Source organism: Schistocerca serialis, chromosome 1 (assembly GCF_023864345.2).
Source record: "Schistocerca serialis cubense isolate TAMUIC-IGC-003099 chromosome 1, iqSchSeri2.2, whole genome shotgun sequence".
NCBI classification, from domain to species: Eukaryota; Metazoa; Arthropoda; class Insecta; order Orthoptera; family Acrididae; genus Schistocerca; species Schistocerca serialis.
In genome coordinates, this window is record NC_064638.1 from 847,042,148 (window position 1) to 847,062,664 (window position 20,517).

At 44.5% G+C, this 20,517-nt stretch overlaps 1 protein-coding gene across 1 annotated transcript in view; it reads right to left on the reverse strand.

Moving 5' to 3' along the window:
- LOC126439847 (uncharacterized) overlaps positions 1-20,517 on the reverse strand; it is a 604,845-nt gene that overhangs the window by 430,457 nt on the left and 153,871 nt on the right. The window contains 2 exon segments of the mRNA XM_050090598.1: positions 13,120-13,236; positions 15,171-15,290. Coding sequence (XP_049946555.1) covers positions 13,120-13,236; positions 15,171-15,290 — 237 coding nt within the window.

Sequence of the window (20,517 nt, forward strand, 5' to 3'; positions counted from 1 at the left end):
AATCACCTAGTGTGATATGAATGTCTGTTACTTCTCTCGTGGAACGTAGATATTCTCGACTTGTTTGCTGCCTTAGTTACTCGCTTAGTGCCCGACGGAATATCTTCATTATCCTGTCGCTGTCACTCTGCACGCATAGTAAGCAGACGGTTTAACACTTTTCTTTCTCTTCATCTCTTCGCCTCCTATCTTCTGTTGTCATTTTCTGAATAACTGCCATATCAGTTCCCTCTATGTGTGTGGAACCTAGCTTCTGTAGTTCAGGTTTCAGAGACTCCGTAGGTAGTGGTGGTAACTCTCGAATCCCAATATTCCTCGCCGGCCGCGGTGGTCTCGCGGTTAAGGCGCTCAGTCCGGAACCGCGCGACTGCTACGGTCGCAGGTTCGAATCCTGCCTCGGGCATGGATGTGTGTGACATCCTTAGGTTAGTTAGGTTTAAGTAGTTCTAGGTTCTAGGGGACTGATGACCACAGATGTTAAGTCCCATAGCGCTCAGAGCCATTTGAACCAACCCAATATTCCTCTGGTTGGGTATTTGGTGAGCCATGACGAACAGACTAGCGGGCTTTCTGAAGATCGTATCTACAGCTGTGCCATGTCGTGTCCAAGCCCAACAATGCTACTTATCGACTTATTCGAGTTCCACTGCAAATTTTGTGTTGAAGGCCCGTTGTTACGGACTAATTTTTCCCGACGTCGAAGGATAAGTATGTCGTCTACGTAATTTTGGATGCAGAGGAATGAAGAACAGGGTCGTGCCTTCAGAACTCATCAGGAAGATGACTGAACCCTAGTTCTACTATTCTTCTGTCTTAAGTTTTCACTTAACTCCGTGCAATACAAGCTTAATAAAAATGTGAGATCAGACTCCAGACTCGGTTAGGCACGTGAATAAGCCTTAATGTTACCATACACAAGTATCAGAAGGTCGTTAGTTACATTCGGTAGTGGGCCAAATTCTGTTAATGCAGAACCATAATTTCTATCTCTAATTATAGACATTCTAATGTGTCTTTAAAGACCAAACATCTGAATGTGGCTAAAGGCTAGCCATTGACATCACTTAACACTTCCGGGCTGAGATGCCGTGGTCCATACATAAGACTCTCACCTGACGTTTCGTCTTCGACTGCGGAAGGCGAAACGTCAGGGGAGAGTCTTATGTATGGATCACGGCATCTCAGCCCGGAAGTGTTAAGCGATGACAACACCTGCCGTGAAAGCCTTCATTCTATGAACTAGCCATTGAGTTCGAAATGAAAGACAATTGAAAGGGGGAAAACGTAATAAAAGTTTCACTTCAGGAGTCAAATGGCTTCTTAATGGATTCACTACCGCGGTCGTGCTCCGAAGTACTACGTTGTAAATGTTTTACGTCTGAAATACTTTTGGCGCAGTTAATTAACTGTCTAAATTTACCAGCCTTCTTTGATTTGCTTTCGCAAATATAACAAGAGCGTCTGGTAGAAAAACACAGGTGCTACCGCAATACCGCCTTACCATGCCAGTCAGTCTAAAACGAGACATTCTTGTACCACTGCGAAGGCGAAGAACGCGAATTCGACCTTTTTCTTTTCTTCGTTAAAGAGTGTAGCAAAACAGAGATTGTTCTGCTAGCTGTCTACAGCTTTAAGAACAAAGGTGAAGCTTTGAAGAAGCGACTTTCGGGCAACTGCAGTGCAGTTTGGCAAGCCGGTGCGAATTGCTGGACAAACAGCAACGTGCGGAAAGCGCGAAGTGTTCCTCTCGACGGGCGGGGTTTGCCGGTAGAGAGCCGTAAGCCGCAGAGAGCAACGACATTCGCAAACAGCGAGCGGCCGCCGAGGTGGGAACTGTAAATAGGGTGGGGCCCTCCAGCGGAGCCCAAGGCCGCGCCGCTGTACTGAACACCTGTCGGAGAGCGGCCCCGCCACGGTAAAGAACTGCACGCAAGCCTTTGCAGAATGTGTAAAAAACCTCGCCTGTCCCTTTGCTCTCCGTCCATGTACAGAGCGGATCATTCTTGTTTTCTTAGAGACAGACTGTCGATCATATCCACCATAGTGCTTCGCTCAAAAAGATTAATTACTATCGAACACGGGTGGAATTATTTCTCACAGCTCGGATCTGTGACTCTATTAGTAGGGAGTTAGTGTTCCACACGCCGAGGAAGAGCTGAGTAAAGCCATAGTATAAGTCCGTATTGGACAGAGACGGGTGGGGTAATTACTTGCGGCCTATCAGAATAACCATCTTAGCGTTCCCCTTAAGCGATTTCGGAGAACGGGTCGAAGGATATTTGAATCACCACTTTTCACGAACGCGAATCCAGTGCTTTAACCACCAAGCTTCTTTAATTAGTACCTCAGGTAATGTACATTTTCAAATAACAGTAAGGTAGGAGGCGAGGTACTGGCAGAAGTAAAGCTGTGAGGACGGGGCGTCAGTCGTGCTTGGGTAGCTCAGTTGGTAGAGCACTTGCCCGCGAAAGGCAAAGGTCCTGAGTTCGAATCTCGGTCCGGCACACAGTTTTAATCTGCCAGGAAGTTTCAACAGTAACACTGCTGGACCGTATCATATGTTTGCTTGTGTAATGAGGAACTGCTACGAGATAAATTTCGGAGTGATAACCATGAACAATGTTCTTGATTTACGCCTGCGCAGTGTTCAGACGACAAAAACAATTCACACGTAGATCACTGTTCTTTGAGCAACAATAGAACAGATCACTGGTCGATGCACGGAAATTTTCTCTAAAATTGGCTGTCAACGACAGCATTTCGCATACAAACCTGTGCTTTTCTCTTGTTTACGCTCCATCACGTGAAAGTGTATAAACTCTCCGCTAGAGGACCTGATTATATGGTTCCGTTTCTAATGAAACTGCATCTATTCCATTTCTAAGCGGTATAATTGCATCTCTGCCGGCCATCACAATTTTAAACAATATTTAATTCACACTAAAAATGTTCAAATCACTTAGTAATCTACGCCATTACGACTCTGACCATTTTCAGAAGGGGTATTTCATGTAAATGAGACATCGCATGCTGAGTTTTGCTTCCTCAGTCACTTCCGTCGATCTAATGCGCAGACAAGTTACACCCATACAGCATGTGCCTGCCTCAAAACCAGATACCAAAGAGGACTGAATATGTCAAATTCGATTGCCATAGTACTAGAGCTATTCTGAATGTAAAGTCAGATCGGGCGTGAAGTGGAAACCACAGTGAAAATCCGAAGAAGCTTTGCACAGGTGTGCTCTGCAGTGTCTCTAGTATGCCCGCCGATTGCGCCACGTCACTGTTTTCAGTTCTGAGCGCACAGTGAGCCCCTAAAGATGCGTAGAAAATAGCGTCTCCCGCCAGGTATCAGGGCCTGGTGAGAGGTTTCGTCTGATTTCACGCAGCCCATATAGCATAACTGTCATGCGTTTTCTTCTTGACGATTCTCGGCCGCTCTCTACAGGGACAATGAAGATGCTCCTACAGCTTCTTCAATGGGAAGTGTTTGATGAACCACAATACAACCCGTAATTGTTTCCCCTGAGTTTCATCTCTGTTCACATAAACCGCTGACTATGAAGGCAACATTTAGGTACAGACAACGAGCTGTAGACCAGCACAGAGAGTTGGAGGAAGGAACAGGCAGCTGCCTTCTGTGACGAGGGTATTGGATTTCTGGTACAACGCTACGACAAACGTCTAAGTCGGCGCGGCGACTGTGTAGAGAAGGTGTAGCTAACTGTTGGAAATAAAACATTTTTGATTTATGCAGCGGTTTTCTTCTCGCGACCGACCGGCCCTACTTCCCAAATAGCCATCGTAGTAAATACCTTGCTGGAAAGGCCAAGCAATCTAGAACAATTCGGAGAGAAGGTAAGTGATCAAGGTTTCAATCAAATTCGTATGAAAATAATAGCGACTAGTGACAACTCATTAATAAATAATCGCAATTAAAAAACTACAATGAATAAGACTATTTTAATGATTACTTTTGTCAAGGAAAGCCCGCATCTCGTGGTCGTGCGGTAGCGTTCCCGCTTCCCACGCCCTGGTTCCCGGGTTCGATTCCCGGCGGGGTCAGGGATTTTCTCTGCCTCGTGATGGCTGGGTGTTGTGTGTTGTCCTTAGGTTAGTTAGGTTTAAGTAGTTCTAAGTTCTAGGGGACTGATGATCATAGATGTTAAGTCCCATAGTGCTCAGAGCCATTTGAACCATTTTGTCAAGGAAATTTTACAGTTTCACAACGAACATTTAATCAAGGATTGCAGTTTTTGGACGAGTGAGGCTAAGAAGCCGTAGCGCTGTATTGTAGCACACCAACGTTGATCAACTTGAAACATATACGAAATTTTGTAATACATATAAAGCCGTCGCAAGCATGAATTATAATCTGTACATAACAGTACTTCACTAAGCACGGTCTTACGCTAGGCAGGATGCGTCTCTATAGCAAATGACTACAACAAATGTCTGTAAATTTACGTAAACTGACAGACCCGCATATTTGTATCATAAGCAAAAGTTTAAGAAATTAAGTAAAATGAAAATATAAGATCTATTCCCCCTCCCAACCCTCCCGCCCCCCTTCCGGTCACCAGAATTTCCCCTTCTGCTCCGTAAGTATGCAGCTGTGATCGTTGATCCTTACCCTACAGAGCGTCCGCCCCTGGTAGCTGAATGGTCAGCGTGACGGAATGTCATACCTAATGGCTCGGGTTCGATTCCCGGCTGGGTCGGAGATTTTCTCCGCCCAGGGACGGGGTGTTGTGTTGTCCTTATGATCATCATTTCATCCCCATCGACACGCAAGTCACTGAAGTGGCGTCAGCTCAAGAGATTTGAACCGGGCGAACGGTCTACCCGACGTGAGGCCCAGCCACACGGCATTTACATTTACCTACAGAGCAATTCTGTGACACTGAACAGAAGCAGCAAATGTTTGTATAAAATATTGAAAGGGGGATGCTGGTAACTACAGAATACTGACGAGTACTGTACGGACGATTCAGTATTCCTTCCAAATGTTAAAACAAACTCACCTCTATTGTTTCTACTGTCTGACTGCGTTCGTGTCATGTTCTGTGTGTCAGTCGCATACGGTATGCACGAGAGCTTCTGCAAAGTTAATTCGAATGTAGGAGAGATGTACTAGGAGAACTCAAGCTGGACAGAGAGTCGCGAATTCCACATTCGAGTCTCGGTCCGAACACAGCTTCAAACTGTCAGGGAATTTCGAAAAAGCACACATTCGGCTGCAGAGTGAAAGATTTACTTCGGAAACGTTTCTGAGGACGGGTCACACAGTGGTTCTGCTATTGTGTTCGGAACTTTTGTCCTCTCCACGCGGCTATCTCTAGCAGAGCTATAACGGCTGTTTCAGCGCCTGTGACTTCCGCTCGAGACACAGGAACGGCGTCGTAGCGTGTCGGCGTTCGCACTGTGCGTGGAGGCGGCGCGCACATGCCGGAAGCGGGCGACTCTGCAAGCAGACCACGACCGCGCGCGGGGCTGCGCAGTCGCCTGGCCGCCTGCTAATTGCTCCCGATGCGCCGGCGGCTCCTCCCCGACGAGCAGGCGCCTGTCACTCTGTCACGCGTTGCCACGTCAAAGCTGCACTGCGCGTTTTCACTACATGCATATTTCGGTGCTTTTGTCAGGTGAGAGGCAGTACTACCCGAAAGAATTTATTTAAAACATAGCGATATTAATCTTTCTTAAAATACGAATATTTATGAAACTTCCCAGTTTCCCTTAGACAGATGAATCTGTGAATGCTTATTATTGTTGCATACTATCTTGTTAAAACTATCCGTACACCTTTTGGTGGATATTAACATTGGATATATCCACCCTTCGCCTTTGTGACGCCCTGAACTCTGCTGGGGACACTTTCAGTGAGGGGTCTGAATGTCTCTGGAGGAATGGCAACCCATTATTCCTCAAGAGCCGAAACCAAAGAAGGTAGTCGTGTTGGACGTTGGCGTCTGCAGCGAAGTCGACGTCTGAACCCATCCCAGAGTCGTTCCAGTGGTTCAGGTCGGGCTCTGGGCAGGGCAGTCTATTTCAAAAAACGTTATTCTCTACCAACAGTTAAATCACAGATGCTGCTTTATGACAGGGTGCGCTGTCGTGCTGATACAGTCACCGTCTCCGAACTGATCCTCTACTGTGTGAACTACACAGTGCTGTAAAATCTTATCATATCCTTCCCCAATTACCATTTTCTGAAGTGCAAGCACCCCCTATTGTATTGTATTCTATTGTATAGAACTGGGGTCCTAGAAACGACGGAGGGGCTTCGTCCCCGCCGTAGCCTTCAATGGTTCACAACCCCACAACAGGCTACAGCAGTCCACGTACCCCACCGCCGCCCCATACCCAACCCAGGGTTATTGTGCGGTTCAGCCCCCAGTGGACAACCCCCCCCCCCCCCTCCCCCCCCAGGAACGTCTAACACCAGACGAGAGTAACACCAATTTTTGCGTGGTAGAGTAATTATGGTACGTACGTGGAGAAAGTGTTTGCGCAGCAATCGCCGACATTCGCCGAGGCAGATCGAAAACAGCCCTAAAAACAATCCACAGAGTGACCGGTACATCGGATCTCGACACTAGTCCGCCGGGCGGATTCGTGCCGGGGACAGGCACGCCTTCCCAACCCGGAAAGCAGTGCGTTAAACCGCACGGCTAACCAGGTGAGCAAAGACCCCCCTACTGTAACACCGCCTTGTCCATAAATCACTCTTGGGATGGGAGTTAACGTTCTCCAGGTATCCATCAAACCGAAACCCTTCCATCGGACTCCCACAGGATGTATCGTGATTCATCACTCTAAATCACTCGTTTCTAGTCACCCACTGTCCAGTGCCGTCGCCCTTTGCAACGCCTCAGGCGTCTGTTAGCACTGACTACAGAAATGTCTGACTTAACGATGAATTGCTCCACCATCGTACCCTATTCTTTTGAACTCCCTAGCTGTTTCGAACACACAAGTGATTCCTTTCGCCGATTTCGTGTGGTTTTCTACAACCACCCTCCGCGATACTCGACGGTTGTGGGTTTAGATAACTGTAGTTGTTGCTTCCACTTCACGATCACACCACCAAAAATCGAATTGGGCACTTTTAGAAAGTTTGAAATGTCCATGACGAACTGGTTACTTTGCTGACATACAATGGCTAGGCCACGTTCGAAGTCACTGAGCTGTTCTGGCTGGCTCTGAGCACTATGGGACTTAACTGCTGTGGTCATCAGTCCCCTAGAACTTAGAACTACTTAAACCTAACTAACCTAAGGACATCACACACATCCACGCCCGAGGCAGGATTCGAACCTGCGACCGTAGCAGTCCCGCGGTGTTCTGATCGACCTATTCTGCTGTTTCTGTTTCTCTGCTGACAACACAGTACTCTCTCCCTCCTTTCATACTGCCGAGTCCGCATTTTTTGCGGTCATTTCCACCGTGGCCTGGACGGGAAATGTAATCCGCAGTTTCGCTTTTCGTAGGCGGACTTTACCATTTTATTTTCTAATATTCCTACCTTTGAATTCCATTTCCACACTTCCTTTCTTTGCTAAGTTTACAGAGGATGTTTCAAAAACCCAGTAAGAGACTAAACGGAGATTGTGAAATTTAAAACTTCCCTGTTGTACAGATCTATGACATTTCGGAGCAGCTGCAGATATCGTGTAAGCAAGTTACTATCATCCACATTTGACCCGAAGTTTCATGTAAAAAACGGAGGTAGTTAGCGCTGTTTGTTTCCAGGATGATGACCAGACCTAGAACTTGTCAGAGTGCAGTCGAATTACTTCTGGGCCATAGCCAACTGTGCGCAAGGTGTGACTCTTGAACCGTGTCTCGTACGTCAGTGGACGGTGTCGACCTTTATCAAAATTGCTTCTTGAATACAACAGTGCACAGAGTTGATACGAAAACGCCGATTGCCAGTTTTTCACCGGCAGTGGTGTAATATCGTAGCAAAGCGGGACTGAGTGTCGCAATGACGTGTTTAGCGGCACGAACGTACGCTACGCCGCGCTGTTAAGGAGGGGCGAAGCGTAATGTCTGTTACAAGCTAAAACGCGAAGGTTGTTTCGAGAAGGACATTCAGTGATCCAGCAAAGTCATGAGAAACTGTATCCAAAATCTGAAAAGTGATAATTTTATGTCCTGCTAAACAAGGAAAGAAAGCCGAAACAAGTTGCATTGTGTCACCAGCGTTTCTTTAAAAGTAGAAGGTGGCCAGAAAGGTGTTTTCGTCTCGCAACACCCCACATTTTCTTGGAAATTACCATGCGTCACGCAAGTGGCATGAGACAGACTCGTCGTTGGCTCATGTGAGTTGGTATCCAAATGAGGAAATGTAATGAAGTTTGCGCCGTAGAGGTAAAATTGCATATAAGACAGGGCACTTTCTCCTAGTGTCGTATGTGCTTACAGTTCTTTATCAGCATTATGCAAAATCTTCATACGTGTCCTCTGAGAAGGTAATTTATTTGATTATCGATTGAAATACGATTCTTCGGGCAATGTATAGCATCTATATCAGTTTCAATCTCTTGGCCCTTCAACATATTTTCATCTTATGAGTCACTATTCCAGGTCTCACAGATCAGACCATGTTACATTAAATGACCCCAAAATGCAGACGGATTAGGGCCGTTACTCAGATCGTGCAAGCGCGCAGTCGTGTTAGTTCGTCAACGAATCAGCTTTCCTTTCTTCTCCAGTTACAGTGCGTGGTTTCCTGCCTGCAGAAGATCATTTTGCCTGATGAACGTTGATTCAACTCTGAACGTTAAGACACGTCTCATATCTCAAACTCAGCAGCAAGCATCGAGGTGCTGCCTCGTTACACCGCGCCGTAACGAGTTTCCTCACAAATAAGTGCCGGCGGCAATAACAGGAACCGGCATCCATCCTTGGCCTGCTGTGCACCCCATTAACTGCCTCGCCGCAGCTCTTTCAGTGTCCTGGAAGTCTCCTCAATCACAAACTCAGTGCAGCGGAAGTCAGCTAACTTCATTTCTACGCCACGATGAATTGCTCATTTGTTGCCGACGTGGCAGCCAATTGCTCGCTGGCTGAGATATAATGATTCTTCCTCAGCCTCTCGTCCTCGAAATTACGTTATCCATCGAACTTGTACTGAGTGTCCTTCTACTTTTGGGAAAAAAATTTCGTAACCCTTTATCTGAATAAATTTAAAAAATAAAAATCAAAATCAAAATAAAATTGAAGGCGGAGATACTCCTGACTACAAATAAGCAATAAAGTATCAGATTTAATGCGGTAGTAATCGATCTAGAGTATGCAGGAAAACACCTACAAGCGAAACTGTTAATAATGTTCGAGTTATTTCCATTAGGGTTCCTGTCCTACAAACCTGACAATGGAACATACTTTCGTTGCAAACAGTTTTGATGCCTCGCTATCAAAGGACCAGTACTTAGCTTGGTTAGCCCTTAAGAACGTATATTATGTGCTGGTTTTACATTTCGTCTCCGTATTTTAGTTCGCAGCATTTTGATATCCTACCCATTATTTTTTTTGAGTAAAATACGACTTCGATTACAGTATAGCTATAGAACGGTGGCTAATTTGTGAGACGTGAGTAGCATTCAGGCTGTAGCGGTGTCAACACATGTTATCATTCTCAGTATTACTCTATCGGATTGTACCACTCTGCAACGGAAGACGCGACATTAGACACAAAATTATGTAATGGAAACTTTAGTGTTTTGAATGATGTTTCTTATTTACTCTGGATTAGAACTGTATGAAAGGCCAAGAAAATTACAGGAAGCTAATAAACATGGAAATCTAGAATGATTTCGAATTGTCAGTTGAATCCTTGGCGGCAAATGTGTTGGACCACGCTCCTCGTCGGTGTTGTTTTTGCAGAAGACCACCTCCTGGCAAAGACCAGATGGATAGTACTGATAAAATGTATCAATTGTCTCCCCTGAAATAATAATAATAATAATGAAATGTTTTACACGGATATGGATGACAACATTACTAAAAAAAATTAAGGTCTTCTCGTACGAAAGAAGTTTAATGTTACGTTCAGAACGAGTGCACAACGTTTTGTGGCTCACAAAGGGGCTACTCTGACTGTACTTTGAAAGTTTCCTGTTACTTAACCACTTTCAATTTTTTTCAGTTATGTTAGTACTTTGTTTCGCGAACCAGTTATTGCTGAACTAATGCAAAGTATTTTGTTTCTAAGAATCGACTGCAAACAGTTTGGTTAGCATATGTATTCTTTGAAGCTCATGGAATGTCATGTGTTTGGTCTCCGGTTTAGCTCTCGAATCACATCGATACACACAGAGCGCGGGACTTTGGGATGAAGTTTGAGTAAGTCCGTCGTGCGCTGTCCACGTGCATAAGAGACGTGCTGGGTCGAATGCAACCGATTGCTGTTCTTGCTGCTTGCTGAGATTTTTTATGTTGTTGGGATTATCCATAGGCAATGCCTACATGCGAAGTTATTTCATTAAGCATTCGTGAGGCACCTGGACTTCATGGTTAAATTTCACCAGATTCACGTTGCGAAGTTGGTATGAAAGCCGCGAGTGAAATTATGTTGCGCATGTCATTTATAATTCTTTGTCCTATGAGGTCAGTAGCCACAGGGCTTGGTACAGAATCCGAGTTCAGTTATTTAATCTGAAGAGCAGTACAGTGAACCCAGTCACACATCCGTTCAGTTTGGCGGATAAGATATTTGTATCGTGTATAGAAACTTGGTTTATACTAGGTTTGCAAATCTGGCTTACCATGTCTTTGTGCTACTAAGACGTCATGTATTAAGCTCTTGACTTGATTATCGAATGGATTATATGACGTGAAGCTTAAAGATTCTCTTTCATTTCAACTTTCTTGGTCATCACTGGGTATTTAATTACATTGGCATGACTTTTATTCTGCAGCCATTTTCTGATCTCATGTTGCCAAACGCAACCTTTGTCTTTGATAACTGTTGCAATTGACAATTTCGTCCAATATTTAATGTTATAAATAGCACCTCCTACTCAAAACATGATGTATTCCAGTTTTCTGCACGCGTTTTACAGCAAATTAGGATTGAGGAGCATGAAAGGGAAGCAGTGGTTCAGAAATGAGTGAGAGAGGTTTCTAGCAGATCACCGACGTTATTTAATCTGCAGAGTCAGCAAGCAGTAAAGGAAACCAAAGAAAAATTTGGAGCAGAAATCAAAGTCCAGGGAGAAGAAACAAAAACTTTGAGGTTTGCCGATGACATTATAATTATGTCAGAGACAGCGAAAGACTTGAAACAGCAGTTGAATGGAATGATCTGTGTCTTGAAAGAAGGATATTACATGAACAGCAACAAAAGTAAGACAAGGGTAATGGAATGTTGTCGAATTAAATCAGGTAATGCTGAGGGAATTAGGTTAGGAAACGAGACAGTTAAAGTAATAGAGAGTTTTGCTATTTGGGCATCAAAATAACTGACCGAAGTAGAGAGTTTCTGATGAGGAGAAATTTGTTAACATCAAATATAGGTTTAAGTGATAGGAAGTCTTTCTCTGAAAGTATATGTATGGTTTGTAGCCATGTATGGAAGTGAAGCATGGATGATAGTTTAGACAAACAGGGAACAGAGGCTTTTGAAATGTGGAGCCACATAAGAATGCTGAAGATTATATGGTAGATCGTGTAACTAATGAGGAAGTGCTCAATAGAAAAGGGGAGAAAAGAAGTTTGTGGAACAAATTCACTAAAAGAAGAGATCGGTTGATAGGACATTGGACACAATGTGAGACATCAAGGGATCACCAATTTAGTACTGAGCGGAGGGGCGGGGGGGGGGGGGGGGGGGGACAGGATTTTCGAGGAAGGCCAATAGATGAATACAGTAGGTAGTTACATAAGGATGTAGTCTGGAACCGCAAGACCGTTACGGTCGCAGGTTCGAATCCTGCCTCGGGCATGGATGTTTGTGATGTCCTTAGGTTAGTTAGGTTTAACTAGTTCTAAGTTCTAGGGGACTAATGACCTCAGCAGTTGAGTCCCATATTGCTCAGAGCCATTTGAATCATTTGAACCATAAGGATGTAGGCTGCAGTAGTCATTCGGAGAACAACAACAACAACAACAAGGTAAGTCATGGTGCTGATGCAACTTTGAGAGACGTCGTAGGTGATTCTACAGTAGTGTATATGTTCAGTGTTTCGTATTTGACTGTTGTAATCGCAAAACAAGTTTGACATCCCCAGTGCGCCCCGACTGACTAAAAGTCCAATTGATAAAACACATTTCGCATTGCTGGAATATTAGAAATGATATTTCATGTTCACTTGTGTTCAGTTTACTGATGTTATGCCTGCTATTTTATCGTTGCGTTGTTGACGTAAGTGTGTTCTGCTCAGTCAACTTCTGTTGGTCATGTTACAGTCAGACTGCGTTCGTTAATTAATTTCATTTATCCAGTTTAGGACACGATTTTTCCAATTCTGGTTATGTTGGGTTTTACTCGCGCTCGTAAACCAAATTTCAAATAGAGCAGACCGCTTACAACTTGAGCAACCAGTCTTCGTCTGTTGTGATTCCTGTCCTGAAGATATGAACGACCAGCACAGATATTGTTCAAAAGACGTGCCTCAATTTCCACGCTGTATGACAAAACTGCGGTGACTCAGTCTGCAATTGCAGTTGTAGACGTGACGTTTCGAAGATACTGCGTTTATTGCAACAGGTAGTTAATTGCTTTTCGCTGAACCGGGCCAGTAATCGGTAATGTGAGGAAAGCGGACCCGCTGCGGGATGTGGGCCAAGGACTGCCGCCGAACCAAGGCCCCTCGCGCTCCCCAGATGACGTCTCGCCATCACGTGTCTCTCTCTTTAAGTGGCTGGGAAAAGGGAAGACTGGGCTGCAGTAAGCAACTGAAAATTACGTAACAATTGCACGAAACGCCATTCGTCTGTAGTATCTCAAGTGAAGGATTTAGAAATGTACTGCGGTTTCAGCCGCACCCAACAGAAATCTCTCTCTTCCTCCCACCCTCCTACTCCTCTCCCCGGCCATTGCCCCAGGATACGGGGAAGGCAGGAGAACAACTGTTGCAGTGGCCTTTAAGTTAAAGATCTTGTTGTACTCACCTTGACAAGAGAAGCCATCGCCGGTGTACCCAGGGAAACAGGAACAGTGGAAGCTGCCTAGAGTGTTTGTGCAGTGTGCGAACACGTCGCAAGGACGGTACTTGCACTCGTTCTCATCTGAAACAATACGTGACACGCCATGCTACAAATACCGAACATTCGAGGCCACAGTTTGAAGTGTAATATGAAACCATTGATCTAAGGAATACATTCATCCTACTTAGACTTCCATTAGCTTCAATATTTTCATGAAAGCATTTGCGCTGGGCCGCTTGAGGTTGAAGAGAAAGTAAACATGTTTAGGTACAATCTTTCAATAGTTACTGAGACTAAATGAAACAAAGAAGGAATCATGGCAGAAACGATGAAACCTTTCATCACTCAGCACGGAATATAAATAGACAAAGTGATAAATATGAGAAACTAAAAAGTAGAAGAAGTTTGAAAATGTAAGTACTTGGAGATCATTAGAAATACCACGAGAGAACTGATTAATCACTCTTTCCGATGGCGAAAAAAACCATCATTGTTTCGAATAATGTCGTTTCCGTCTGCAAGAAAAAATGTACTCTAGAGATTTTGCCTTGTTAAATTGAAATCTCTTAAAACGGAGATAATTCCACAGAGGAAAATTAGAAAGAAAATTTGCTCGAAATTACGTTGTAGGAAAGTCGTTTCTAAGATCACGTGTAAGGAAACACAGCAATTAGTGAAGTTGCATGTGAGAGCGTTGATCCGTTGAAGGTAACTTCATTGCAAGTCCAATACACGTGAGGAGTTGGACGTAAAGACAATTTTACTTACTTGGCAAATAGGCAACACGTAGTGGCAAACAATTTAATAGCTTTCGAGCCGACTATACGTGAACATCAAGGAGTATAAAGAAAAAGGGAGAAGAAATGCGGTGATTTTAGTAACTGTCGACAATTTTCAGTAAGTCCTATGTGCAAAAAACCTGAATAAGGTTTTTATAACAAACTGGAAAGTGAAACTTATATAAATGCTGAATGACACACACAGTTAAGAGGTATAGGACCTTTGAAAAAATGGCGACGGAATGCTATTATACAGTTACCAAATTTTTCCTCTTGCAGCAGATCGGAAAAGAAGCGTTATTACGTAAAAAATACATGTTTGGAAAAACTGTTCTCCCAGTCTTCTTTAAGAGAAAATTCATAAAACCAGCTGCAAAAAAGGAAACTTCTAAACTACATGTTCGAAGAGGCTTAAAATAACAGAGAAATAGTTAAGGTAAATACCGAGTGATCAAAAAGTCAGTATAAACTTGAAAACTGAATAAATCACGGAATAATGTAGATAGAGAGGTACAGATTGACACCCAAGCTTGGAATGACATGGGGTTTTATTGGAACAAAAAAAAAAAAATAAATAAATAAATAAAAAAAAATACAAACGTTCAAAAAATGTCCGAGAGATGGCGCTTCATCTGATAGAATAGCAATAATTAGCATAACAAAGTAAGACAAAGCAAAGATTGTGTTCTTTACAGGAAATGCTCAATATGTCCACCATCATTCCTCAACAGTAGCTGTAATGTTGTGAACAGCACTGTAAAGCATGTCCGGAGTTATGGTGAGGCATTGGCGTCGGATGTTGCCTTTCGGCATCCCTAGAGATGTCGGTCGATCACGATACACTTGCGGCTTCAGGTAACCCCAAAGCCAATAATCGCACGGACTGAGGTCTGGGGACCTGGGAGGCCAAGCATGACGAAAGTGGCGGCTGAGCACACGATCATCACCAAACGACGCGCACAAGAGATCTATCACGCGTCTAGAAATAATTTGTGTTTTTTTCTTTTTTGGTTCTAATAAAACTCCATGTCATTCCAAGCATGTGTGTCAATTTTTACCTCTCTATCTACATTATTTCGTGGTTTATTAAGTTTTCATATTTATACCGACTTTTTGATCACCCGGTATTTGACTGGAGTTTGGTAAAGTGTATTTTAGACGCGATGGAAATCAACAAAGTAAGTCTGGAAATGAGTTTGAAAATAAAACAAATAGCAGGTCTTAGGAGACGCTTACCTGGAACTTCGCAGCCGCAGCCTCCAAAGCCGTCGTTGCAGTGGCACTGGGAGTCGAGGCAGGCGCCGTTCTGGCACTTCACCTGGCACGTCGGGTGGTCCGGCAGCAGGCCGCAGTCATCTGGACACGGCAAAAGCACACCATTGAGGGCCACACGCACACCGAAAATTTACAGGTATAACGGGGGCAAGTATAGATACTTCGACTGGCGACCGCGGACAGTGCACTGAACAACATTACATTAGTATTTACTTCATTTTCAGACTACTAATTATAGCCGTTATGAGTAATACGTTTTTAGGTGGGCTCTACTTCCAAGTTCATGTGAAAAGAGCAAGCCATTAATGCTTGTTCTCCCCTGGGCTCCAAGTCAGGTGTTGCACAGTGCACGCGTGGACGCAAACCGGTTAGTCTATACTGTCAGGCGTAGTTCAGTTACTGGTGCAGCTACGACCACACTATGAGCATCAGGGAGCAAACTGTGTGACGTATTTGTGGGAAGACTGTTCAACGCAAAGAAAAACAATTAACACTGATGTGTGCACATATTAAGGCACCACATACAAAAATACCCCCACTTATATCCGATATACCCTGTATGTGAAAAGTGAATGCCGAATACTTGCAGACTCTCCTACCAAGTACCCTTACTGATTCGGACCCATTGCTAAAATACAATATAGAACCAGAATAGATGTGGAAAAAGCAAAAAAAGAAGAAGATAATGAAATCAATAGAATTCGAATTCGTCATCATCACCATCAGGAGGAGCAGCAGCAGCAAATTACATCCATTAAGGGCCCTTCAAGACTTTTCCATACATTATCCTCTTCTGATATCCTACTCCCATCTTCCATTACGTCGCCTATTCTTTTTACCACCTCTTAATAACCAGCCAAAAATCTCTTTTGAACATCAAATATTCAGTCACCTGTCTGTATATCTCGCCCGCCTCTACGTCATTTCCGCTGCAGTCATAAAACATGACATTGCAATCAATGCCCCACAGGTAATATAAATAATTTCAATATGGGCGAATTATACTTTCAGAGTCCAAACCTCAGATGATTGCCAATAAACTCGATTAAATCTGGGAGAGTTTATGTCGTTGGTAGAAAGTGCCATGATACCAGACGCAACTAGGTTTTCTATACGAATTTTAAGGAATCCGAACGTGATAATCTTCCTTTCACAGATAAATATTGTCTGAAATAAGCTTTTTGGACATTATATTTAAAAACCGATGTCTCTAGAGGATAGAGATAAAATGCTATAGCTACAAAAGTTGTCTGGATCAGTCTATTTATTTCAGACACCAATTAATTAGTAAAATAAACGTCTCACTGCCTTAGATGTCTGAATACGCTTCAGTAGACCCGGGCTCCATTTTCGGTGCTACCAAGGACTTTTCCTTGGTGGGAGCACTGCGACGGAACCCACTCAGCCCCGTGATGCCAATTAAGCAAATTACTTGAATGAGAAGTGACGGCTAAAAAGTCAGTAAAGCTGACGACGGATAGGATCACAACCGGATCACACCATTCGGTAACGTCAAGGTGGCCAGTCTGTATTGAGGAGTCCTGTGATGCTGATCGCGGAGCTGCTTTTATGTTATCACTATTTCAGATTTGCTTTTGGCAGTACAATGAAGGCTCCCACGACGGGTGTTCAGTTTAGTTTAAAAGCGCAGGTTGGGTGGTCGTGGTCGATATAATTCTTTCTTTTAGCCATCCTCTGAGCAACAGTTCACAGTAATTAAAAGCATTCTGCATTTTGTATCCTGTCGAGTTCTGACAGTCACGTATTCTGCTGAGTGGCTCACTTCCTAATCTAATTCCCTCAGCATCGCCTGATTTAATTTGACTACATCATATTGCCATTGTTTTACTTTTGTTGGTGTCCACATTTTATCATCTTTTCAAGACGCTATCCATTGAAAAGGATGAAGGACAGGGGTGTAGTCTTTCGAACCTACTGTCCAGTCTACAGATCAGAGGAGTAATGAGGGAAATAAAGGAAAGCTTCAAAAGTGGGATTACAATTCAGGGTGAAAGGATATCAATGACAACATTCGCTGATGACATGGCAACCCTCAGTGAAAGTGAAGACCAATTACATGATGTGTTGAATGGAATGGCCAGTCTAATGAGTGCAGAATATGGATTGACAGTAAATCGAAGGAAGACGAAAGTAACGAGAAGCAGCATAAATGAGAATAGCGAGAAACTTAACATCGGAACTGGGGATCCCGAAGTAGATTAAGTTAATGAAACCTGCAAAGAAACCCATGATGGACGGAGCAAGGAGTAAAACAAAGCAGGCTAACAGTGGCAGAAAGAGCATTCCCGGCCAAGAGAAGTCTGCTAGTATCAAACATAGGTCTTAATTTGAGGAAGACATTTCTGAGAATGTGCGATTGGAGCGTAGCATTGTAGTGAAACCTGGACTCTGAGAAAAAGGTTAGCTCTGAGCACTATGGAACTTAACATCTATGGTCATCAGTCCCCTATAACTTAGAACTACTTAAACCTAACTAACCTAAGGACATCACACAACACCCAGCCATCACGAGGCAGAGAAAATCCCTGACCCCGCCGGGAATCGAACCCGGGAACTCGGGCGTGGGAAGCGGGAACGCTACCGCACGACCACGAGATGCGGGCTGGGAAAAAGGAAAAGAAAAGAATCGAAGCCTTTGAGATGTGGTGCTACACAAGAATGTTGTAAAATTTGGCGGACTGACAAGGTACGACGAGTTAAGAAACATAAGGAAAACACTGAAAAGAAGAAGGGACAAGATGATGGGACATCTGTTAAGGCAGGGCTTCCCAACGTGTGGTCCGCGGACCCCTTAGGGGTCCGCCGGCTCTTTCTAGGGGGTCCGCGGCCGCCCTTCACGAAATCGTGTAAAATAATGAGTAAAATTATTGAATAAAAATGAGAAAATCAAATTCATCACTATTTTTTTGTGTGAAAAAAAAGTGTACTTTTACTTCGGGTCGTATTCCCAAGCAGCCTTTGCGGTTCCTAAGTGAGAACGCATACACAGTTTAGTGCCGGAGAATGCGGCTTCTCTGATCGACTGTTTCGCAACAATAAGGGGGTCGTTTGTGCGCCGGCTAACGGCGGTAGATGCGCTGAAACCTTTTACGCATGCGCGGAGCGAGCTTTGTCTACCAATCACAGCACTCGCTGGCACGTATGCGGCCCCAGGCATCATTAAATGTTAAACTTGCTTTGTCAGTGCACTACAAATGTCATAAGTCGATTTTTGACCTTAGTTGTTTTCGTTCATCTCTAAACCAAAGACTGTTGATACTTCAGGGGGGGGGGGGGGGGGGAGTCATTGGGAACAGACTAGGCGTCCGCTACGGATTTTCGACTGAGGAAGGGGTCCACCAGCTGAAAAGGTTGGGAAGCCCTGTGTTAAGGCATTAGGGAATAGCTTCCATGGTACTAGAAGGAGCTGTCGATGGTACAAACTGCAGAGCATTACAGAGATTGGAATCAATCCAACAAATAATTGATGACGTAGGTTGCAGATAAAAATTAGCACAGGAGAGGAATGCGTGGCGGGCGGCATCAAACCAGTCAGGAGACTGGCGACCCAAAATCCTTTCGGTTCAGCCCACCAACCAAGTCCTTTGCATACTAACGATAAATTTAAAACCTACATCTGCGCACATACCGGGATCCAGACCATGCAGGCTGGCTACAAAAGGGTAAGGTAGTTAAGGTGGGAGAGCTGAGTGGCTGAGCTACGTGACTCTCGCGCTGTCGAGTCCCGCTGCCGCCTGTGGGTTAGCGCGGCGGCTGACAGTTGTCGGCCACTACTGGCTGCCGCGTGCCCGTGTTGCGGAATCCGGCGCGGGCAGAAGAACTGCCGCCTGCGCCGCCGCGCAGTTAAGCGCGAAAACGCTTTCTCCCTCTAGTTCCGCACGTGCTTTCTCGGCTACACGCGGCTCACTTACGGCACTACGCGTTCCGCGGCGCCTCGGCCGTTACGTTCATTGATAGCGCGGCTTTCGCGGGAACTCCTGCTGTCCCAGCTCAGTCCTTGCGACACCGACTAACATGGCGTGCACTTCTCTTTGTGACTGATACTTAACTGGTTAACAAATCTCTCCCGTTTTCGGCATTAATTTAGAAAGTATTTTGAAATACATTACACTGGTACACGATGAAACTCTATTCATTGTACTGTTTCCTGCTATCAGGCATGATTTTTGTCATCTTTTTCAGCATACAGAATCATGCATTATTCATTTGAATCACATACGAATATGACAGTTATTATTTGATTCCTACAGCACTCAATAAGAATATGACTATTTGATGTAGAAGTTGGGATCTCGGAACGGTGTACCTTTTACCAAAAACGATACATTCTCTTGATGATCTGAATGCAATTACAAGATGCATTCAGTAAGTGATGCAACACTTTTTTCCTCTGCCTATTTCGACTGAAAAATGCGGCATTTGTTGTGGGACACGGTGGAATGTTTCCGCTTCAGCGCTTATAGTTTCATGAAATTCCGGTAGGTGGGGGCGCCATACGTAACCTTCAAACTGGCGTCTGTAACGGATGTACGTTCCAAGCAGAGAGGTGTCACTGAGTTTCGTTTGGTGCAAAACCAGCGCATCGCAGGTATTCATATGCGGATGCAGAATGTCTAAGGAGACCTGGCGATGAACAAAAGCGCGGTGAGTCGTTGTGCGAGGCCTCTGTCATCATCGCAACAAGGTCGTGCAAACCTGTCCGATGTCTCGCGTGCCGGCCGGCCACACACAGCTGTGACACCTGAAATTTTGGAACGTGCGGGCACTCTGATTCGAATGATCAACGTATCGCAATGAAACACTCGTTGCGCAACTGGACGTCTCTCTTGGTAGTGCTGACTCGTTGGTCTCCCAGTTGGGGTACTCAAAGGTGTGTGCCCGCTGGCTTCTTCGCCGCCTGACAGAAGATCAGAATGAGCTGCCATCGCTTCGGCCCAACGAAGGATGCACTCCACGGGAAGCAGTACGTGGACGTTGAGGAGGTAATTGAAGCAGCACGACGTTGGATCCGACGTCGATCAGTAGAATGGTATCATGTGGATGTAATGCAGTCGCATTGAACGGAGATTATGTTCAAAAATAGTGTTTTGCAGCCAGAAGGGTGGAGAATAATATGGTTTAGTGGAATCCTGAACGAAACCAACCTGCTTCCAGAAATAAAATGTTTTGCCCTACTTATTTAAAACCCCTCGTATGTCATTCTTCCACACAAATTCAACGAAATCCTGGTTCCGCTCACGATTGCCACCTCGATGATACTTTTTGTAAAAAAGATTTCATCCACCAC